At 36.8% G+C, this 25,017-nt stretch overlaps 1 protein-coding gene across 9 annotated transcripts in view; it reads right to left on the bottom strand.

Annotated features, from left to right (window-relative positions):
• The window catches only part of FTCDNL1 (formiminotransferase cyclodeaminase N-terminal like), a 139,838-nt gene that overhangs the window by 71,079 nt on the left and 43,742 nt on the right, over nt 1-25,017 (bottom strand). For 4 of the 9 annotated variants that reach the window (XM_069070116.1, XM_069070119.1, XM_069070125.1 and 1 more), the window contains one exon: nt 19,958-20,006. The exons of 4 other annotated variants lie outside the window; for them this stretch is intronic. In XM_069070116.1, the coding sequence (XP_068926217.1) occupies nt 19,958-20,006 (49 nt within the window). Of the gene's footprint in view, nt 1-15,074; nt 15,181-19,957; nt 20,007-25,017 lie in introns of all 9 variants that reach the window. One more of the 9 variants, XM_069070121.1, reaches the window with a different exon arrangement.

Genomic DNA, 25,017 nt, shown 5'->3' with positions numbered 1-25,017 from the left:
CTCTCTCTCTCCCTCTCTCTGTCTGTCTCTCCCTCTCTCTCTTTCTCTGTCTCTCTCTGTCTCTGTGTGTGTGTGTGTCTCTCTCAGTTTTTATAAAGTAACACACAGATCAACACAGAACTGAAATAACAAGCATTCTCTTTCTCAGTTCTGCCTGCTCCCAGTTCTACTTGAGCTTTTCTCTGCTCTGCTCCTTCCTATTCCACCCTTCCTGTTATGATCTTTCGGCAAACTCCTCTCACTGTGGGCTGCATGTGATTATGTTAGGCCTATGAAGGGCAGGGAAGGTCTTCAAACTCCCTTAGACCTATTAAGGGCAATACAATGTATACTGTTTTCAACAAAGTCCCTAGGTACAATCAAAGGCTAGGCTCAAAGGCACTTAAATAGCTGAAACAAGCAGCAAAGTACTACTTTGCTTGCTGTTACAGCAATGTAGCAATGTGCAACTGAAACTGATCATAATTCAGTCTTCTTTGTATCTTTTGACATTATTACATGTTCATGCTGTTATCCTGATGAAATTCAGTTGACTTTTATGTGCTTATCCCATTTCAAGCCACATTCCCCTTTCTATTCTAAGCCACATTCTCTCCTCTATTTTCTCTCTTCTATGGCAAGTGTTTAATACTCACCCACACAGAGTGCAGTCAGCCTACCCCTGGGAGTGTCAGGAAGGGCCAAAAGGACATCTAGGGGAGGAAAAATTGACTCACCCCCTTTTTGCCTTTTTTTCCCTCTCTATAAGGTTACAGAGAAGGAATGAGAAATAATGGTGGGGAATGTTTGTGGCAGCTCTTTTTGGAGTGACAAAGAAATGGACATTGAGGGGATGCCTATCAATTGGGGAATGACTGAACAAGTTGTATTATATGAATGTAACAGAATACTATTGTGCTATAAGAAATGATGAGTAAGTAGATTTCAGAAAAATCTGGAAAGATTTACATGAACTGATGCTGAGTAAAGTGAGCAGAACCAAGAGAACATTGTATACAGTAACAGCAAAATTCTGTGATAATCAACTATGAATAACTTAGCTCTTCTCATGAGAGAACTCATGAGTTCTCAAGGACTCATGATTGAAAATGCTTTCTATATCCAGATAAAGAACTGATGGAGTCTAAATGCAGATCAAAGCATACTATTTTCACTTTCTTTATCTTTTTTATATTTTCTTTTCCTTTTGGTCTGTTTCTTTTTTCACAACATGACTAATAAAGAAATGTGTTTTACATGATTGCAATGTGTGTATGTATGTGTGTATAAAACACTTAAAATTCTTACCTTTTTAGGAGGGAGGAGAAAAGAGAGAGAAAAAATTTGGAACTCAAATTTTTTTAAATGAATGTTAAAAATTGTCTCTACATGTAATTGGAAAAATAAAACACTATTTAAAAAAAGAAAATAATCAAGTCAAGGATTGAGAGGAGATTCTTCATTCCACATCATTACCTTCTACCACAGGCAGTAGCCAAAATCACAATAAAACTATCATGTAATTACCATGGTCCAACAATGCCCAATTGCATGATACAGGTTACCCATCTCTTTCATTGGTTAATATAGTTTAAAAAGTAACTCAAAATAGTGGATAAAGGACTAGAAGTTCTTAGAATCAGGAAGACCTGGGTTCAAGTTCTACTTCTGCCACATATTGTCTGGGTGACATATTGGCAAGTCACTCTCCCTCTTAGTAACCCAGACAATTCTAACTATAAGACTATAAAGACTATAAGTTGCAGAGAAGATGCCAATCCTGCCTTGGTAGAAGTTCCTCAGTAGTCTATATTAATAGAATTACTGTTCTGGTCCAAAAAATCAAGTAGCTTAAAATAGAGCTATGGACAGTGGATCAAGTCCATTAAATCTAGCTCCTGGGCTACAATATGAAGATAGATAAGTTCTAGGAGCATTGGAGTCCTATTATAAGTCACATAACTCTTATAAGACTCTTGTCTTTGCATCCTCACTGTTTAGCACAGTGTTTGGTACATGTTATTGTTATCATTTCAGTCATGTCCAACTCTCTGTGACCCCATTTTCTTAGCAAAGATACTAGAATGGCTTGCCATTTCTTTTTCCCATTCATTTTACAGATGAGGAAACTGAGGCCAACTGGGTAAAATGACTTGCCCAGGGTCACACAGCTAATAAGTGCCTGAGACCAGATTTGAACTCAGAAAGATAAGTCCTCCTGATTCCAGGGCAGACACCACCTAGCTGTCTCCACTATGCCTGGCACATAGTAGGTGACTAATAAATGTTTATTGTTTGATTGGCTGACATGTTGAGTAAACATAAGGTTTTGATTGGAAGTATGGCTATAGCATTGTACTAGGAGCTAAGAAGTCTAGTCCTGATTCTATAGCTGTAATGTTTCTAAGTCATTTAGCTTTTAAACTTCATTTTTCCCCTCTATAAAATATGGAGGTTCAACTTGATGGACTCTAAGCTAATAATGTGTGGTACTGGACACCTAAGTACTAAAATGCTAGAAGGAAAAGAACTATACCCATAAAACAAGGAATCATTGAGTATGAGGCCTAGAAGAATGTGCAACAGTGTAGTGGCAACCACACTTGGCATACCCACAATGGCTGCTAGCACAGGATCTTAGATCTGTTTTACCAGGAAAGACAGCTATTCAAGGGGTGAACAATTCTTTTTTTAATTATTATTACATTCATTAGTTCAGAGGAAAATTCAGCACCCTGAACTTCAGAGAAAATCCAAACAAAGAAAATGGAGAAAATACAAGCAGAGAAATAAAGACAGACAGGGCTTCTGTCTGAGAAAGTAGCACAGATCAACAGATAGATTGAATTGTCTGACCAAGACAATACATACATAGTTACCAGAGCGAGAAGCACCAACATCTGGGTTTTTCAAAGGGGGTGGGGGTGTTCCCTTAGCTACCCAGAGTCTCATCTGGTCAAATCACAATCCATGAGTGAAGCCCAAAGCAAAATGTTAACTTCAGATGTATACCCTTTTTAGAGCCAGAGGGCATCATAACCCTCATGACTCAGTGCCTAATTAGAAATTAACAAAAGGTGTGAAAGCCTTCCTATAAGCAAGTCTCCCCTAAGCAAGCTTCCCTTAATGGGCTCCACGTGAGGCCTATTAATGGGCTATAGAAGATCTTAAATTCCATTAACATTACAAACAGAGATTTCTGTTTGTCAACACAAAATAAAAGGACCAGAGTAAGAACTAGGAAGTCACTAGTCACTAAAGTGTTAGAGTAGAAAAATTGAGGGTTTTTTGGTTTGCTTGTTTTTAAATACAGTCTTAATCCTAACCTGTAGCCCACAGAATATTGTACCAGCTTCTAGAACCAGAATGGCTTGGATTTACCAAGTATGTCAGACAAAAGTCAATGACAGCAACAGATGTGATCATTTAATTTCAACATTAGTGGTAGTTTGATTTAACCATCACACACATGATAGATATTATAGATATAGATATATTGTATGTCTTGCACATGTTTTATATAGTAAAAGTTACCAATATTTTATTTAGTAAAGGGAGCATAGTTGATTTTTCCCCATATGGTTGCCTTAAGCATATGTATATTAAATGTAATAGATAACATTTTATATAAAAATATGTTCTTTCTATAGTTGCCTTAGGAATACATATTAGTAAAGTTAATATATTTTATTTATATACATAATCTTTTCTTTCTGTAGCTGTTATACTGTATCAAATATATAAAAATTTACATAAAGCTAACCTAAGGGTATGGGTATTAAATGTAACACATATACATATTGACATATTTTTTACATTTAATACATATATACCTAAGGCAACTATGAAAAAAATAAACTATAATCTAGTAATTGTCTAAAACATTAGTGAATAGTTTAATATCAAATCATTTCAAAAACTTATTGGACAAAATATTACAACAACAACATCATATGCCATGTAATCCTGACAACTTTCTTTTTTTACAATGTTTAAAGAAATCATTTTGATACTAGTCAATATTTTCCCCCTTGGACATAAGTTTATAATATTTATAATCAAAGATTTATGTATTAGAATTTTATAGGTTTCCAAAATCTCTTTTGCTAGTAAATTACACATATGAACAAAATCTCTAATCAGTTTTCAAAATTTTAAATGAGAAATGCTTTTACTCAAAAAACAGACGCTATATGGCTAAAAAAAATGTTTTTAAGATGCATATACTGAAAACATTATCTCTTTTAAATAAACAACACAAACTTTCTTCATCCACCACGCATCCTCAAACAAGGCAAGTTATTTTTTAGATTTTGTTTCCTAGGACTTATGAAAGCTACTTTTATGTTTTAAATTTCAGGACAGAACAGGTTTTAGGTAAAGAATCTGTATTGGCAATCACGGCTTCTAAAGTAAGGGGAAAAAAACTCTTTGGCTTAAATTTGGCTTTCAGTCAAAATTACATTTTCTAGTTCTAAAAGAAATGAATGATAAACCTCTTCTTGTAAATGTATGGGTTTCTGGTCTAGATGGAAAAATTTTTTTTTGAGATCTCTATGGTATGTTGTATACATAATTTAGCTAAAGTTAGTTTTTAATGAAACAAAGTTTACTTAATTTGGAAGTCTTTCCACTATAGCAGATGGTCTAGTCCTAGACATAGTTGTATGATTTTGTTGTTCTCTTAATTTTAATATTTTTAAAAGGTGTAAGATTAGTCATATAGGAGGCTAGAACTATCATTTTTTCCTCCCAGGAAGGCTACACAAAAAAAATAGTAATAATAAATTATAGTATGCTATGTGCAGGGCATGTCAATAATTTAAAAAGTAGAAAAGATAGCTAAGATACTCTTTTTGTCATGAAAGATCCTACGATTAAACATATCTATCTCCCATTAACTTCTTTGCCAATGATTCACTTCTCTGAATCAGTCCTTAGGTTCTCACCTGAAAGTAGCTACTGTCGTATCACTTATGACAATAATAAAAATGAGCTAATTTTAGATTAGTCATGTACTATCTGCTAGACATTACCATTATAGAAGCATGGAATGTGAAGAAACATATATAAGTCATTTGGTTTCTTCTTTTGTCTCTAGACAGGTCAATTTATATATGGAGTATTACTTTTATGTTAGAGGCTCCCACAGTGGAGGCCACCCAAATTCCTTCAAAAGCCTGTTCCAATAACAGTCATGGGATGTAAAGTTTTTTAAAAGAATATTAGAGTTTATCTGACTTAACATCATTTTATAGCTATGGAAACAAGCTCATAGAGGTTAAAGTACTTATAAGATCATACAAGGTAGTTAAGAGGCAAAACCCAGTCAGATGATTGTGCCAAACTTGGAATAATTTAAGTCTATTTTTCTTCTTGTTTAGACCCCCTAAGCATATACACAGAAACTATTCCTGGTCATTCTCATAAAAACTCTCTATAAACCTGTCCCACATTAGCCTTCTTTTCAGTTCTTTTTGAAATTCTTTCCAGTATTTCTACTTTAAATTGAGGTCTGAATGATTTCACTGGTGAAGACAGTGAGATTACTTCTAGGTGTATGGAGATCTGGCCATAGTGTATGTTGTAAAATGGGGATTAAGGTACATATACCTTATTTTCAGTGTGATCATTAACTTTGTGTGAAAGGAAAAGTCACATTTCTAAAATGATATTTCACTAGGCTCCAAACCAACAATAGAGTTCCAAATATTTAGCAGTTTTTCCAGCAACTTCAAAACAAATACTACTAAGATTTAAACTATTGGGAGCCACAACAAAAAATATTAGTAATAAAACCAGCAAAAGTTGGCCATTGTATGCATTTGAACATGCTGTACTTTTTATTCAAGATGGGAGATCTAAGTATATGTACATGTAACACAAATGGCTAATTCATGACTAAAAAAAGAAAGTATCATGAAAATTTGACAAATTTTTATCATTTCCTGCACTGCAATCTAGAGCAGTGAAATTTAAACTTAATATGTTAGGAGCTGACAAACTCTGAGATATATGCCATAGGGTAGGATATTAGAATATTTTGCCAAGAATGCAAGGTCATAGTATTGACATATCTTGGTAGCTACTGCCCAAGAATGGTTCTCTCTCTTTAACTACACAAGACTTGAGTCAAACAGCAGGGACATTAAAGGAGTGATGAGCTATGTCTGCCTCAGGTATTGGAAGATTAGAACAAATTCATTTTGTTTCCCAATCTTAGACTTGGAAGAAGTACCTTCCAAGAGTAGACCATGACCCCAAATGCAGTTAGCATATTCCCATAATACTAATATGTTACAAAGAGTTTAGGAAGTTAACAGATAACTGATATCCTTTCCATCTTAGAAAAAATGGCTACTCGGTGGGTCACTGGGCAAATACCCAGTTAGCCTCTGACCCAAACCAACCCAATATCTGTCCATGGTCCTACCCTCAAGCATCTTCAATGTATATTCTTGTCACAGCACTCCACTAATGAATAGCTTCCCATAATGGTAAGATCTTCAATATTGCTACAGCTATTGTAAATTAGATAATTATACCAAAGTACCTTTTTTTCCCCCTTAAATCACAATCTTTTCTGGCAATACTACTTCTACAGTGATCTTCTTATCCTGAATCTACTTTTTTTTTCCAATTCAATTGAACTAACATTCATTAAGCACATACTATATAAAAGGTTAGAGAGGCACAGTGGACAGAGAACCTGCCTCAGAATCAGGAAGACCTGGGTTAGAGTCCTACCTCTGTCATACTGGTAGTGTGACTCTGAATAAGTCAACTTCTCAGTGCTCTAGAGCTGGGCAATTTTCTAGGACTGCAAACCAACACTGGTAAAAAGAATTTCTTCATTAAGGGTCTCCTAATATGAATGGAATAACAGATCCAGTCCCTAAGCCTATATGAAAGGCATTGTGCTAGGTGCTAAAGACATAATGACAAAAATTAAATAACACCCACTCTCATGAAGCTTATATCTCCTGGTTGGGAGTGAGGAGAGTATTAGTTATAACCTCTATAGTTATGAGGTAATCTAAAGAAAGAGAGTGTTTTAACCATTAAAGGTGTCTCATTTTTGTCTTTGTATTCCAGGTATGAGTAGGTTTGAGGGCCTTTTGATGATCACCATTCATCTTGACCTCCCTGCGGTATTTGCCACTAGGGACCACACACTCCTGAATCCATTCTCTTCATTTTTGGGACACTGCTCTGTCTTGCCTCTCTTCCTACCTGTTTGACTTTTAAATCTCTTTTGCTAGGTCATCATTTATAACTTGTCCCCTCACTGTGGACATGTTGTAGGCCTCTATCTTTGGTCCTTCTTCTCTCTCTGCTTATACTTTCTCAGTTGATAATCTTATCAGATCTCACATTTTCAGTTATCCTCCTAACCTGAATGACTCTCAGACTTACTGTGTATGGATTTCTCTGAGAACTAGCATCCCATAACTTTTGGATATTACTCAATGTCCTATAGGGACCTCAAACTTACTGAGTCCAAAACTAACCTCATTATTTTTCCCCCAATACTCACATCTCTTCTGAATTTCCCCATACTGAAAAGAGTACTACCATTTTTCAGGTTATCTAGGTTCACCACATCGATGTTTTCTTCAACTTCTACTTCTTACTCCACATATCCAATCAGTTGCCAAATCTTATTTCTACCTCCACAGCTCTGTTTTCTTTTGCCTCCTCTCTACTCACAGTTACCACACTAGTTTGGGCCCTTATTACCTTTTGCTGAGGCTACTGCAATAGCCCTCTAATTGGTCTCTTTGTTTTAACTCTCTCCCTACTCCAATCTGTCTTCCATATAGCAGCTGCCAAAGGGTTTTCCTACAGTGGAAATCTGACCACATCAATCCCATACTCACGAAACTCAAATGGTTTCCTATTACCTTTAAGAGAAAATATATATCCCTTTGTTTGGCATTTAAAGCTCTTTACAATCTACGTTTAGAGTCTTGTTGAACATTGTTTCCTTTAATACACTCAATGGTCTAACCAAAGGGGCTTTCTTTATGTTCCTCATACATGACTCTCCACTTTCCATCTCTGAATCTTTGCACTGGCCCTCCTTCTATGCGTAGAATATACTTCCTCCTCACTTCTGCCTCTTAGAATCTTTAGTGTCCTCCAAGAATCAGCTCAAGTGCCACCTTCTACATGAAGCCTTTACTAATAGCTTTGTACTTTCTGATTAAAGTTGCTAGTACTTTTCCCTCCAAAAATCACCTTATATCTACCCTTTTCTCTCCTCTGACTCTGCCACCATTCTGGTGCAGATCTTTATCACCCCATATGTAAACTACTGCAATAGCCTCCTAGAGGGTCTGCCTGCCTCAAGCCTCTCCCCATTCCAATCCATTCTCCATTTAGCCACCAAAATGATTTTCCTAAAGCACAGGTCCAACCATGTCACTCCCCTATTCAATAAACTCCAGCATATTTATTAACACTTGCTTATTTTAAACTCCCCATTGACTTTAGGACTAAAAGTGATCTGATTGGCACTCAAAACCCTTCACAATCCAGCCCCTTCCTATATTTCCACTCTTCTTGCATCTTATTTCTGGAACCCCACATACGCTTTGATTCAGTGACATTCCATGAACAAAAAACTCCTCCTCTTGGCTCTGGCCATTTTCTCTATCTGTCCTCCATGCCTGGAATATTCTCCCTCTTCAACTTTACCTACTAACTTCCCTGACTTTCCTTTAAGTCCCAATTAAAATCTCTTATTTTGTGAGAGGACTTTCCTAGTCCCTCTTAATTCTAGTGCCTTTCCTCTGTTATTTCCTATTTATCCTGTATATAGATTGTTCAGGGTAAATTTGTTTTCACGTCGTCTACACGTCGTCTACCCCATTAAATTGTAAGCACCCTAAAGGATAAGTATTATCTTTTGTTTCTTTTTTTTGTATCCCTCATACTGGGCACAAAGTAAGTACTTAATAAATGTTTATTGACTGGTTGATTGAAACTGACAAAATAAAAGTTTATTATAATAGCCCATAATAGTGGTGATAAAGGCCTGAATAAAGGCAGTTGTCATGGGAATGAACGGAATAGATGTTATAGAGGTAAAATAAATAGTACTGGGTAGCCAACTGACTGGGACCAGTGAGATAACCAGAAGAGTCTAATGCATGGGGAACCTGTGGCCTTGAGGCCCTCTAGAACCTCAAGTGCAGTTCTTTGACTGAATTCAAACTTCACAGAACAAATCCCCTTAATTAAAAGGATTTCTTCTGTAAAACATGGACTCAGTCAAAAGGCTGCACCCATGGACCTAGAAGGCCACATGTGGTATCCAGGCCATAGGTTCCCTAGCCCTGGTAGGATGACTCGAGGATAGTGTACTGTATTGGATGATTTCCTCAATGTTCTAAGGAAGAAAGTATAGCTAGAAGAGGGCATAACAGTTAGAAAACAAGCTGCTAGGCCTTGATAGCTTCTCCCTGAAAGATACTTTTATTCAGTCTCAGACTGACAGTTATTGAGGAAGTCTCTGAAAAGTCCACTGCCCAACACTCTCTAGGACTATGAAGGCTAAGCACTTGCTCTAGTAGCCTGGTGTGGGAAATATATGCCTTACCTGATCTAGCCCAAAAGAAAAAAGAAAGGCTGCATTCCTATCAAGATAGTTACCTACATATGGTAATTATAGAGATTAGCATAAAGATGGAGAGAAGCCCATAGCAGTAAAGCTGTGATACTGGATTCAGGCACAGTTCAATCCAGTCTTGTAGCCTTTAAAAAGGGAAGATACCCAGAAATGCACTCAGCTGAATCTACTCATTGCCACTCCCTTGAAATTTTTATTTTTATTTACTATAAAAATTATTTTATTTTTATGAAGATTTTTAGACAAAAAATCAGTTTAATTTTTCATATGTATGTAATATATAAACATATATATGTTTGTATAGTCAACAATGTTGATACACTCAACAGACTTCCTCAGGTCTTTTTTCACAAAATACTATATCAACAATGGAACCAGTTTCAAAATGACTCTTATAGGGTCATCAGATATAACAGTGGTTCTAAAAGAGCAGACTTTTACTGAAAAATTCTAAAAGATTCACTCAAATATGCTGAAAAAAGAAAGCAAAGTTACCACTTAACTAAATTCATGGTTTTAGAATGAAATTTCCAAATAATTAGATGACAGCATTCAGAATATATGTATAAATGCCTACATAAGACTGCTGTATAATTTGGTGAATATCAAGATGTTATTTTCTCAAAATGAATAGTCGTGAGGGAAAATTAGCTCTCATATCAATCACCTTAAAAAATGGAAGTTGCAAAATGTATCATGTTGTCTGCAACTGTTAGAATACTATATAAGAATAAAATTCCTTTGAGAAGGCCATTTTCAGCACTTTCAATTTTTACTTTAAGTTAAAATTAGCATTCTATCTTGAAAAGGTATAAATTTTTAAAAATGTATAATTCACACAATAGCTATCTATTGTGTCAAAACTTTTATAAAAGATATGTGACTCAGAAAGGCTGACTTGTTTTTCATTTTTAACATGATTTACTAGCTTGCCAGTGTAGGCTGTTTATTTTTTAATCCCTTAAATCAAAAGATTGCCTTTTAATATGCCACAATATAAGACACTTTCTTTCTTTATCTCTTTTGTGGAGGGTGGAGAATAGGAACGGTTTCTAATTTTGAAGATCCAAAAGACTTAATAGCTGGATGAATTATATCTTAACATTCCCATTAATTTGTCCTTAAATAGGGAAAACCCACAATTCTGAGAAACTTATTATTATGGGAGGAAAGGCCCTGATGTATAATTGTAACCAAATATGAAAGCCCAGATTTTCTAAGCTAAATATTGCATGTTCTTCAAAAGATTTACAAATTCTCATAGACACAGAACTTGGAGAATGAAAAGATTATAATTTGACAAATTATAGATTTCATTGTTGTTGTTTTTTTGATGTGTGAAACCTATAAACAAATATCAAGAGATTGTATTGCAAGATTGAAAATCCCTTGTTTAGCTTTGCAAGGGACAGTGTCCTATGTGGCTTGCAACCCTGCCTTGAAAGAAAATGCAGTGTAATGTAAAAGACACTCTAATCACTACATCTAATTACAAAGAAGAATAACTCACTAAATTTTTTAAGGATCCTTGGGTGGGAGTGCGGTTGAGTGGTTAGAGCCTAGGACTACAAGTCAGTAGTCTTGGTTTCTATTTTAAACAGTATCTCCATGACCTTCAGTAAAACATTTAACCTCTTTGTTTCCCAGTTTTATTCATGTGTCAACTGTAGTTAACACTGTCCATTATTAGGGTTTCTTGAAAAAGAAATTAAGATTTATAATTTAGATTTTCAAAGAGCTCCAAGATCCTGGAAGTATATGAACAATGTGAGTTCAAATCTTGATTCTGTTTCTTATTGGGCAAGTCACTTAACCATACTAGATCTCAGTTTCCTATAAAATGAAGGGCTTGTTCTAGATCAATGGTGGGAAACCTGAGGAGGCCACATGTGGTCTTCTGAGTCCTCGCATACAGCCTTTTTACTGAGTCCAAGTTTTATAAAACAAATCTTTTTATTAAGGGGATTTGTTCTGTGGAATTTGGATTCAGTCAAAGGGGCATACTTTAGGACCTAGAGGGCTACATGAAGCTTCAAGGCCAAGGGTCCCCACCCCTGTCCTAGATGATCTCCAAGTTATCTTCCAGTTCCAAGTCCTGTGAGTCTATGGACCTAGGTAGGAGTCACTATTGCTCTAAACAATAAAGTGAGGTGTATTATTGACTGTCAGGACTTAACCATAACAAGAAACAAAAAAAATCTCCCTTAATTTTTTTGAATAAGCACTTAATCTCAAAACTCCTTAATAACTTTCTGGTGACATTACTACATCCAGATACTATGTAGAAAATTCGTTTTTAGGACATTATTTCACAACCAACCCATCAATAATGTGACTAATTCCTGAAGCTTCCCTCCAAATTGCTCCTTTGCTTTGGAGGACATGGGAGCTCTCAGTAGTGCCAACGCTGCTCTTTTGCTAGTCATTATTATTGTTCCTCTAAAGGTATTTGGATTCTGCTACATCACTGTCATATTGGGTTTTGTTGAGGTGTAGTGGTTTTCAATGACTCTCCAAGTATAGACAAATAACCATATAAGTTTCCTCTAAACTCCTTCAGAGGTATCTGGGGCAAATACAGGTAAGTGATTCAAATTCTACTATAACTCTATAAATCAACTAACAAGGTAGCTCTCAAGGGGGATAATTAATATTTCAATTCATTGAGTTTAGGGGAGACAGGATAGGAATTCTTTCCTTTCCTAAAACAAAACAAAGATAAAAACACAAAAACAAAACCCAGACTCTTTCAGGACTCCATGGACTTTTCTGAGGCAAATATATCTCTTGTACTATTTCTGTCCCAATTTGGGGATATTGATCTTTTCAACTAGGGAGTAGACTTTACTCTTGGGAGACTACATTTAGTATAACTTGCTAAGACATTCTTTAGACAAATCAGGAACAAATATCAAGATCAGGAATAGTGTTGGAATATTAATGCAGCATGTAATGGAGCTCTCAAAGAAGTGGTAAAATATTCATTCAGCCTTTACCAAGAAGGCTCATTCTATGATCTAATTTATTTTTTCTAGCACAAAATGCTCTTTTAAAATGTAATTAGTCAAGATAATGTATCATGAAGGGAGATGGAGACTATTATGAAGCAAACTAAAACCAGTGAAGAAAATTCTATTGCATTTACTTGATTAGAATGCAGGATAAGTTAAAGCATAAGTCTCAAGCAGAGAATTTTTAAGTCAAAGGTAGAGACATCAGGGCTACATTTAGTCTTTTGTTGTTCCATGGTTGGTAAATCCAGAATTGTGTTTTCACTAGGACAATCTCATAGATAAAGCTTTAAAATATGAAGTGGTTATTTATAGTAATAGCCTTGATGTTAACCAGTTGATATAGCCCTGGTATTAACCAGTTGATATTACATTATTTTATTTAATTTTTTCACTTATTTTATTCAGTTATTATTGTTTGAACAATAATATCACCAGTTGACTGTGTCCAAAAATTATGTCTCAAACTCTACCTTGTACCCTGTGCCCTGTGTCCCTATAATGAGGTAGTATGTTTTATCCTGAGTCCCTCAGAATTATAGTTGTTCATTATTTAGAGTTTCAAATGTTTAAAATGTTACTGTATAAATTGTTTACCTACTTATCATTTCACTCTACCTCAGTTCATATATGTCTTCCCAGATTTCTCTAAAACTATCACCTTCATCTTTTCTTATACTACAATATTGTTTCATCACATCCATACATCATTTTTTGTTCAGTCATTCTGTACCTGATGGGCACCCTCTTAATTTTCAGTTCTTTGACTTCACAAAAAGAGCTGCTATATTTTTGTACACGTTGATCTTTTTTCTTTTTCTTTACTTGATATTTTTAGGGTATAGACCTAGTAGTGCCATTTCTGGGTAAAATAGTGTATTCATGCACCTGTTTCCTAACAGCCCCTCTAGCATTTGTCATTTTCCTTTTTAGCCAACTTTGTCAATTGATGGGTATGAAGTAGAATCTCAGGGTTGTGCTAATTTTCTTTTCTCTAGTCATTAGTGGAACATTTTTTTCCATAAGGTTACAACAGCTGGGATTTCTTCTTATATAGGTGCTTTCAGAGAAGCAGAATCACTGATTCGTGTTCCAGGTACACTAAGAAAGGGCACTAGTCTCGTGACTGTCGGTGTGAAAGTTTCAATGCCCTACTCTAGATTTTTAAGCAGTGGGTGTAGAAGTGAAAAGTTAGAACAGCTAAACAAACAGACAGCTTAGCAGATTCTAAGGTTTTGCGATTGATCTTTTAAGGAGTTTTGACACACATCCTGACAACCCCTGGTCACTTCCTTTCCCCCACTCCCTTCCCTTGAGTTGAGAGGGATACCTGTACTGAGATACCTCAGTACACCTGCAAACAGCCCTGGAGTTTTTCTATTAACTCCTCTCATCCCAGATCAGATTAGGAAAAGAAGAGTTTCACCCTTCCCCTGCAAACTCACCTGGCAAAAGGAAGGAGAGGGAAGAGATATCAGCTACCATGAGGGCCTGGCTGATAATGGCCCTGAGCCCCTGAAGCCAGCAGTCATGTGCACTAGGTAAGACAGTCCCTCCTTCTATCAATAATTTTATATTACCTGAGAATACAACTGATGTCATCTGAAGCTTATTGTTTGTGCTACAGCTAAAACAATTTGGCTATTGCTTATGAAAATTGTGTGTGTGTGTGTTGTATAGAAAGGAGAATTCTGCCCATTCAGAGCAGTCCTCAGGGTTAGTCAAAAGTACAGCCCATAGCAGCTCTATCCTATGGGGTGGAAAAGGCAGCTCCTTCTCAGGGGCCCCTCTCCATCTTCCCTAATTTTATAAGTTTTCCAAAGAACTCGTTTGAGTTATGGAATTCCTAAACAAGGAACCTGGCATGCTGAGAATTTGCAAGTATATAGAAATGATCTCTAATGATTGGCTTTTGCATAAGAATAAGTTTAAATTTGAAATGTGAGTCCTAGGAAAACTCTTGATTAGTAAAACTTGCCATCTGAGGTAAAAGCTCTTGGGACTATAATGGAATTTGAGTTGTCTGATGGATCATAAAAATCCATCAATAGTCAATACTCAATAATCCACCTTCTGAGAGAAATGCCACAAGTTACTCAGAGAGAATGTGATTGTTACAGGTGTAACTTTACTTGCTCTTATATTTAGTCTGTGTCTGGAAAAACTGAGAGGACAATCCTAGCCTCAGTTTAGGATGGGATCCTTGCTCAGTTTACCCATTGTGTTCCTTTGAAAAGGAATGTTTCAGGGTGCAGCTAGGTGGCACAGTGAGTAAAGCGCTGGCCCGGGAGTCAGGAGGAGCCCAGTTCGATTCCAGCCTCAGACACTTAACACCCACACAAAAAAAACTAGCCATGTGACCTTGGGCAAGTTACTTAACCCCAATTGCCCTCCAAAAAAGCAAAAAAAAAAAAAAAAAGCAAAAATAAAAAGAAAGGAATGTTTCCTACCTGACTATTCCTGAGTCTGGCTATGAGGTGGAATTGATGATGCATGGTTGGAAAACTGTGACATTTTATCTAATCATGTCCTTGTGTTTCCTTTTATGGCAAATTTCTGTAATCAAAACAAGTGGAAGTGAAATATATGTGGGCACAATGCACATATGTGAAATTTTGCTGTTTTCAATCTGAATGTGTAGTCATTCCATACCCCAAACAACTGGGTAAATTAGTAAATCCCTGGAATAGAACATTCTTTCTGAATAATATGGGAATAATTAAACAAAGGGAAAAGAAGTTTGTGAAACAAAGGTACAAACACAATGTTGAATCATTATCCCATAGACTAAGGTTGAGATACTTCTGAGCTACTATGATAAAGTGTGTGTTTAGGATCTGGGCTATTCAGCCTCAGATTATATTTCTTTTTATATGTTAAAGAATTTGTTAAATGAGTATTTGGCCTAGTCATCTGCCTGTCACTAGATATGTCTGTATGGACTAGGGTCCTTAAATGTCTCAAAATGATGTTAGAACAATTGAGTTTTGGTACAACTGATTGAGGGACCTAGATGTTATTCTATTAATTACTGAAACTAGATCAGAAATGTCTTCTGTTTGAGGAAAAGTATTTCAGTGCAAATTTCTTAAAGGGAGGTAACCTATGGAGTACTTTTGCATTAATGGAAAATCAGCTTCATTCAAAGTTTGTTACTATTGTGGAAATAATACCTGTTTATACTGTGTGTTCTGTGGTACAAACATGTTTTATTATAAGAGACTTATTGATATGCACTGTTTTGGAATTAATTACTTATGGATCCTCCCAAGCCTTTTATGAAAACTGGAGTAAAAGTCAGTCTCTTATAAGTAAATTCATCTGTATAACTATTGAACTCAAGGGTAGAAAGCTTCTACCTGCAAAGTGTTGTTACCTGTATTTACATGTATAAAGATGGATCCTCAATAGCATCTGATCCTCCTAATAGAATCAGAGTGGAAACTTTTGAGAAAGTAACAAGATCAGATAATCCTGCATGTCAAAAGTAAATAATAGGATCTTGGAACTCTCTTGGTTTCTTTGCTTTCATCAATTCTCTATTTGGGCCCTACATATTGAACTTATCTGTCAGATTTGTGTCTCCTAGACTATCGGCTTTTCACCTGAGATGATCATGCAACAAGGACACCAGTTCCAAATTCTTCTCATCACTTAGACACTGCTTTAACCTCATTTTACTCCCCTCCCCACCCCCAATCATGAAGGGACAGCTCTTTTGTCCCTCTCCCAAAAACATTTGGGTGGATGGTGAGACAGACAGGGGTGCTGAGGAAAATTAAGCAAACAGGAGGCAGGATGTGAGATATTAGATAAGATGCAAGGTGTGACCAGCCATAAAAGTGATCAAAGGAGACTATGCATTGAAGCCCCTCACTGTGGGGGCTTGCCTGTGTGCTTTCTAGCTATGTTGTGTTCTGGGCCCCATCTTGAACCACTTCTGTTTGTAACCCACCGAATCCTGATTTCCACCCTGCACCTAGAGTTAGGCCTGCTTCCTCCGGACTAGAAGTCTAATGCATTAATTCAAATATGGAACTCTGTGGAGCAGGACAGAGTACATGATTGCTGGGTGTGTCACTATCATTTCTAGTATACTAGGTTACTCCCCACAGCTCTCCCCTATTCCCTGAAGACCCCACATGGAATTTATCCTTTGAGTTCTCAAAGGATATTACAGGCAGCCTCTTGGATGCAAGACATCCACTCCAGCCTGATATCTCCCCCTACCTCCTCCTGGGGTTTGTGGTTCCTCTTCCTTGTTTCCCCCATTCTGACTCTATTATTAATCCGTGCTTGTTTAACTTTGTGTCTTCTCGCCTACAGAAATTCCACTTTCAGCTTTTAGGATACCAACCCCTACCCTTGATGTTCCTGAGTGGTTTGTCTCTCTTCACCCTGGACTCAGCTGGCACTACATTCCACCCCCCATGCTGACCACCCCTGCTCCACCTATTCTGGGTCCCTGAAATGGACTCTTCACCCCTGTGCAGCAAGAAGCAGCTGCTGAAGACTATGACCTTTGTCCTTCTTTCCCCCGAAAGAATTCTCCTGCCTAGTAATTGAGTGGGGAAATGATGTGGATACAAAGGTGCCCTAAAGGTTGAGTTGCCCTTTCACTGGTTTATCCTCTAGAGGCACCCTAAAATATAGAGGTGCCCTAAGGATTGAGTTGTTCATTCCCTGGTGTCCTAAAGTCTTCCCTTATCTTGAAATATCACAAAACTACCTCTTATCCAAAGATTCCTTGTCTCCTCCCATCCTGGGTCATAAAAATTCCCTTGTGTCCCTTATCTTGTGTCTTTCATTGTCCTTATCCTGCATCCTTATCTTATAATACTTATCTTGTCCCTAAACCTCCAACCCCCTTTAGAAACCCTAAAACTTACATCACCATCCTATAAACTGTACAGCTTTCTGGCTATATGTCTGGCCCTTATCCTATATCATTGCCTTTGTTTAGCTCCTTGCTAAGTCTCAGACCCATATTTTTTTGTGTTAATAAAGCTCCCTTTGGCTAAAGAGAAGATCTCATTGATTTCTTTCAAAAAAATCTGAACCAGCTCTCCCAACCCTGAACCCCAACAGTCTTAGCTCTGCCATTATAATCCCCAAGACATTAGATAAATCACCAATCTCTTTAAACTTCTTTGCTTAATGATAAAATGGGAACAAAAATATCTTCCCTGCCTACCTTATAGAATTGTTGTGGGAATTAAATAAACATATCATCTATATTACATATATATATAATATTTATATTATCATTCTATCATTATCTATTATATATCATATATACACATATATGAAATTACTTCAAAAGTTGCACATCACTCTACAGACATGCTATATAATTCTGCCCCCATGTGGAGAATGGAAATAAAAATGCAGACTTGATTGATATAAAGAAAATAAGCATCAGATAGTAGAAAGAGTTCTGTGCTTGTGTTTAAGAGATCAGTGTTTGAATCTTTCCTCAGATATAAGTAACCATGAGCCGAGGGAAAGTCACATTGCCTCTCTGAATCTCAGGTTTTTTCATCTGTAAATGAAAATAATAATTGTACTACCAATCTCACAAGTTTGTTGAAAGGAAAGTGATTTGCAAAGTGTATAATACTATATAATTGTGAGTTAATATACAAACTAGTTCTTTTATCTCAAAAAGATCAACTTTTAGAATTGTAAAGTGGGGAATCTCACTTTCTTTCTTGGGTAAACATTACAACTACTTACCTCTTATAATGACAAAAACACCTGTGATTTATGTTTGGTTCTCTTAGTCATTGCTGCTAAACCTTTTGTTCTAAACCCAGGAGTCTCTTCCCCATCAATTCTAATTCTGTTATATAGTAGTTCACTCTAGTTGTCCACATGGACCTTAAATGTGCTATAGTACTTTATGGAAGGGGGAGAAGTTAGCTTCGTATAATGAATAGATCAAAGTCTCTGAAATCTGGCTAGAAATTTTGGGAGAGCAGGGATTCCCTATGGCATGTCAATGCATTACTCATTCTATAAAACTGGGATTTTTTTTTTGACAAAAAATAAAAGGTTACTATGGAACTTTTTTTAAAAAATCATCAGAGTGACAGTTCTATGTCATGGTGATCTCCTTTGAGTTTATTTTAAATTTGATGTCTATATTGAACAATTCTTTTTTTAGGTTGCTAATGACAAACATGTAATTTTTTATCATTGGAATGCATTATCCATATTTAAAAAGTAGCAGAATTAATTGCCAGTATTGACAGTAAAGTACTAGCTGGTTGAAGTGAACATTAAGTTACTACATGGTACAAAAATACTAACATTATAAATGTTGGTAATTATATTCATCTTGCTAGATGTAACAAGAAATTTTCAATTCAAGAGACAAAATATTCCATTTTTTTACATGTGAAAAGAACTATGTAGTATTGACAGAAGAGTAAAATAGAGTTGAATATATACATATAATACATATATAACCTATACCAATATTAGGGGATTTAGAGTACAACAACAATTTTTTTTAGAATCTCACAACAATCCTCCTAAGGTCAGTATTAACCACACAAATAAGAATTAAATTTAATTATATTCAATTCATTGAGTGAGTCAGCATAATGTAATGGGGAGAGAGCTGGCCTTCAAGATAGGATGATAAAGATCTACGTCTGACACCTTCTGGCTGTGTGACTGTTGTCAAGTACTCAAACTCATGGTGCTCTCTAAGAAATTCTCTTAAGATTTTAAATTGCAGAGAAAATGCTGATTTGCATTAGGTAGGGAAATTTTCCTCATTGATAATCATAGATCTAGAGCTGGAAGGGACCTCTTACATTTTATAGATGATGAAACTGAGGTCCAGGAGAATTAAATGGGATTTAATATGTCTAAAGTCACACAGGGAGTGTCATAGGTAGGATTTGAACCCAAGTCCTCTTGCTTCAGAACCAATCAACATTGGTTTTCCTCATCATTCCTTCTTTTGTAACATATATTTTATACACTCCTTTTTATTTTCTCTTTACTCACTCATCTACTACTCTGGTACAGACTTTCATCCCCTCTTGCCTAGGCTAATGCATTATCATCTGAATCTATCTCAAGTCTCCCCCCTCCATCCTCCATTCAGCTGCCAAACTCATCTCCCTAAAGTGCAGGTCTAACTACTCAAGAAATTTCAGTGATTTCATATTACTCCCAAGATCAAATATAAAATCATCTGTTTGGCATTTATAGTCCTTCTCAACCCAGACCCTGCTTACCTTTATTCCCCTCCACACACTCTTTGACACAACTATATTGGCCTATTTCCTCCCTCCATCTTCTTACTATGTGCATTTACCTTGGTTGTTCCTTGTGCCTATAAAATTCTTCTTCTTCACCTCTGACCCCTAATAAATGAAGGAGAATAGTGAAATAAATGTTGGTTAAAATCAGAATAAACAGGATCTTAATGGCAGGATTAGGAGTTTATACTCTAACAGATAAGCAATGGGGAATCACTAAAGGGTTTTGGCCAATAAAAATGGATACCATTTATGTAGTATTTCAAGGTTTACAAAACACTCTATATATGCAACATTTCTTGAGCCTAACAATACTGAAAGATAGGTACATAAAAGGAAACTAAGGCCCTGAAAGGTTGTGCTTTGTCCATGAGATCTTTCATTTGTTTCTAGGTTCAATTCTCATTTTACTTTTACATCATTCTCCCTTTTTTAAAGCAGAGAAGTGACATGATATTATAAGAATATTAGAAAGATTATGATGGCAATGATAAAAGATGAATTAGAGAGTTGATATATACTGGAGACAGAAAATCTATTAGCTACTACAACAGTTGTAAGTGAGAAGAGACCATAGGATCATAGTTTTAGAGCTTAAAGAAACGTTAGAAACCACTGAGTTCTACCTGCCCCCTCATTTAATGAGGAAACTGAGGCACAGAGGAGTGGAGTGATTTACCTGGGGCCAAGCTCTGAATCCTGATTTTAAGTCCAGTTCCCTATCTACTGAGTCAGTCTGCCTGTCTGAAGCCTTGAGTGAGGGTGGTTGGGAGTAGAGAGAAGTAGAGAGAAGATGGAAGAGATATTATGAAGGTAGAAATGGTAGGACTAGGCAACTTATTGAAAGCAGCATATTAGGAGGCAGGAATGTGGCTCAGTGGATAGAGCACTAGACCTGGAGTCAGGAAGACCAGAGTTCAAATCTGACCTGAGACACTATCTGTGTGACCCTGGGCAAGTCACTTAACCTTCGTTTGCCTTAATCCACTGAAGAATGAAATGGCAAACTACTACAGTATCTTTGTCAAGAAAACCCCATGGGGGGAAGCTAGGTGGCGCAGTGAGTAAAGTGCCGGCCCCAGAGTCAGGAGGAAAAGAGTTCGGTTCTGGCCTCAGACACTTAACACACACAGCCACACATACCCACACACACCCACACACATCCACACACACACACACATACACCGCCCCCCCCCAAAACTAGCCGTGTAAACTTGGGCAAGTTACTTCACACCAATTGCCCTCCAAAAGGCAAAAACAAAACAAAACAAAAAAACCCATGTACAGAATGATCCATGGGGTCACAAAGAGTCAGACATGACTGAACAACAACATGGAGGGAGAAAAGAATCAATTATGACTTTTAGACTCAGAATCACTGAATCTGAGTTGGAAGGGACTTCAAAAGCCACTTGGTACAACTGATACCTAGACAAAAGTTTTTCTTATATCTATATACATATATGAGTGTGTGTGTGTGTGTGTGTGTGTGTGTGTGTATAGTAGAGGCAAACTCTTTTTTGCAAAAGAGTTTTTGCAAAACTTTTTTTTTTGAGGCAAACCATTCCTCTGTGGTATAATTCTAATTATTAGGATGCACACCCAAGATGGTGTGCAATCTGATATAGGATATATACATATATACACACACACAATCATATTAAACATATTTCCACCTTAGTCATGTTGTAAAGAAGAATTAGAAGTAAAGGTAAAAACCATGATGAAAGAACGAGAGAGAGAGAGAGAGAGAGAGAGAGAGAGAGAGAGAGAGAGAGAGAGAGAGAGAGAGAGAGAGAGAGTATGCTTCAATCTGCATTCAGACTCCATAGTTCTTTCTCTGAATGTGGACAGCATTTTCTATAATGAGTCTTTTGGAATTGTCTTAGATCCCCGCATTGCTGAGAAGAGTTATGATTATCAAAGTTGGTCATCCCATAATTTTGCTATTGCTGTATACAATGTTCTTCTGGTTTTGTTCAGCATAAGTTCATGCAAGTCTTTCCAGGTTTTTCTGAAGCACTCCCTCCCCCCACCCCCCCTCATCGTTTCTTATGGAACAATTGTATTCCATTACATTCATATACCACAACTTGTTCAGTCATTCTCCCATTGATGGAAATGCCTTCAATTTCTAATTCTTGGCCACCACAAAAAAGAGTTGCTATAAATATTTTTGCACATGTGGGGCCTTTCCCCATTTTTATGATCTCTTTGGGATATAGACCTATAAGCAGTATTGCTGGGTCAAAGGGTATGTTAACTTTTATAGACCTTTGGTCATAGTTCCAAATTGCTCTCCAGAATGGTTGAATAAGTTCACAACTCCATCAACAATGCATTAGTATTCGAATTTTCCCACATCTCCAACATTTATCATTTGCCTATTTTGTCATATTAGCCAATCTGACAGGTGTAATGTGGTAACTCAAGAGTTGTTTTAATTTGCATTTCTCTAATCAATAGCGATTTAGAGCATTTTTATATGATGATAGATAGCTTTAATTTCTTCATTTGAAAACTGCCTATTCATATCATTTGACCATTTATCAATAGGGGAATGATTTGTATTCTTTTAAAAAAAAATTTAGACCTGGAAAGGACTGAGAGTTAGCCTCTTATTTTCTTTTCTTTTCACAAAATAATTTATTTTTAGTTTGCAACATTCACTTTCATAAGTTTTAAGTTTTCTCCCCTCCCTCTCCTCCCCAAGATGGCATCCAATCCAATAGGCACTACATAATACTCTTATTAAACATTTTCACATTAGTCATGTTGTATAGAAAAATTAGAATGTATGGGAAGAACCATGAGAAAGAAAAAAACAAAATGAAACAAAAAGAGAGAGCAAATAGTATGCTTTGATCTTCATTCAGACTCCATATTTTTCCTTTTTTTGGCCTGAATGTGTATGGCATTTTCTATCATGAGTCTTTTGGAGTTGTTTTAGGTCCCTGCATTGCTGAATAGAGCTAAGTCTATTAAAGTCAGTCATCACACAATATGGCTGTTACTGTGTACAGTGTTCTCCTGGTTCTATTCACTTCACTCAGCATCAATTCATATAAGTCTTTCCAGGTTTTTCTGAAGTCCACCTCTTCATCATTTCTTATAGCACAATAGTATTCCCTTACATTCATATACCACAACTTGTTCAACCATTCTCCAATTGATTGACTTCTTAATTTCTAGTTCTTGGCCACCACAAAAAGAGCTGCTATAAATATGTTTGTACATGTGGGGCCTTTCCCCATTTGACTTGCATTCTAGGCCATCTACCCCTGAGTTACAACAAGCTTAAGATATCATCACAGCATTTAATACCCAAAGAGAGGTCTTTTCTTCATCTTGACCTGAGGCAAGTTCTCAGCAATCTCTGTTCCTGGGGAGACAAAGCTTAACAAGGCCACAAGATACATTGCCAGTGTCCTCATTAATTCATTCTCTGTCTGCAGAACAGTCCTGGGACCCTTGAAAACATTAGCAAGACCCTCTTCCAGGATTTCTGTAAACATACAACAAGAAAATTCTTCTTCAGAGCTTCTGAACCAACAGCAAGGTTCTAGGACCTCTGCAACAAGAGCACTGTCCTTCACCAGTGGACGTAATTCACTTTCTGTCTGCAGAACAGTCTCAGGAGCTCTGAACCAATAGCAAGGTTCCAGGACCTCTGCAACAACAGCACTGTCTTTCACCAATGGACAAATCTGGCAAAACAACATCAAAACAGACAAAATACCAGCATCACAGCCATTTCTCCTTAGTCCTTGGCAGCTCCGGGTGGCAGCTCTCAAAAGTCCTGGGCAGCTCGAACTGGTCCTCAGCAATCCTCTCTCTCTCTCTGCCTCTACGATGCTGCTTCCAAAAATTCTTCTGCCTCTCTTCCTCTGCTTGTGCCTCTCCCAATCCATGGCACCAGCGCTTCCCAGTTCAGTTCTCTCTTTTCACATCAAGTCCGTCCCACAAGTGGGATTCACAAGCTCTGGGTTTTAACACTCAACTCAAAAGCACTCAAGCCAATACAGGGGGATCTTTAAATTCCATTACTATTACAACATACCCTAGTAAAGAAAGGCCATGAGGGAAGGTAGGTAGGATTGGAAGTAGCAGTAGCAAGGAGTTGTAACAACTCTGAAACTGAAGGGAAGGAAAGTAGCATAAAAGAAGCTGTTGAAAAAAATTAAAGGACTTGCAGTTCATGTTGGATGACCTCAAATTTTGTCTGTAAAGTAGGAGACAAATGTTCACCAATCAAGTGGGGATTAGCATGGTACTGTAGAAACAATACTAGATATGGAGTCAAAGGACCTAGGTTTCAATCCTGGCCCCATCACTTAAAGCCAATGTGATCCTGGGCAAGTTACTTAACTTCCATTTGGAATATAAGGGGATTCAATGAGGTGATCTCCAGGGCAGACACTATCTTTTGCCTTTTTTGTATCCCCAGAGCTTAGCATTGTGCCTGGCACATAATGGGCACTTAATACTGGCTGTCTGACTGAATGAATAAATGACCATAAGGTCTCTCCCAATTCTAATCCTATGTTTCATGATCAGCTGAGAGTGAGAGTACAGGGAGTGAGGGAAGCTTGAGGATTAATAGGACAAGAGGTATGGAATAGTTTATGTAGGAAGTATGCATAATAATGGGATGAGTAAAAGAATTGCAACAATGAGGGTCAGTTTAGGTTAGATAAAATCAATGTTTAGTTAACACATTCAACATGATTAGTAATTTTCTCAAGCAGCACAGCATTTGGCAAATTAGGAAAAGAGCAGATAGTGGCAGAAAGTAGAAGTTACCCAGTTGGAAAAAAAAAAAGATCAAAGAGGCAAAGAAAGGAAGAACAGAGAGCATTACTGAAGTTGATATGTGATTAAAACTGAATAGGAAAGAAATTTAGACCAGAAAGAGGGTGATTTGGATATGAAACAGCATCAAATGCATAAAATGTTGTTGCATACATTAGTTTTCCCATAAATGATTTAACCTCAAATGTTTTTGACTAGGGAGAAGGGAAGAAAAGACACATTTATTAAGCACATTCTATATACCAGGGACTATGCTAAATGCTTTACAAAATATATCTCATTTTATCCTTACTACAACCCTGGG

Source organism: Petaurus breviceps, unplaced genomic scaffold (genome assembly GCF_028583685.1).
Source record: "Petaurus breviceps papuanus isolate PSGF00001 unplaced genomic scaffold, PetGlider_PUasm1.0 90804, whole genome shotgun sequence".
NCBI classification, from domain to species: Eukaryota; Metazoa; Chordata; class Mammalia; order Diprotodontia; family Petauridae; genus Petaurus; species Petaurus breviceps.
This window is presented reverse-complemented; position numbering and strand designations above follow the sequence as displayed.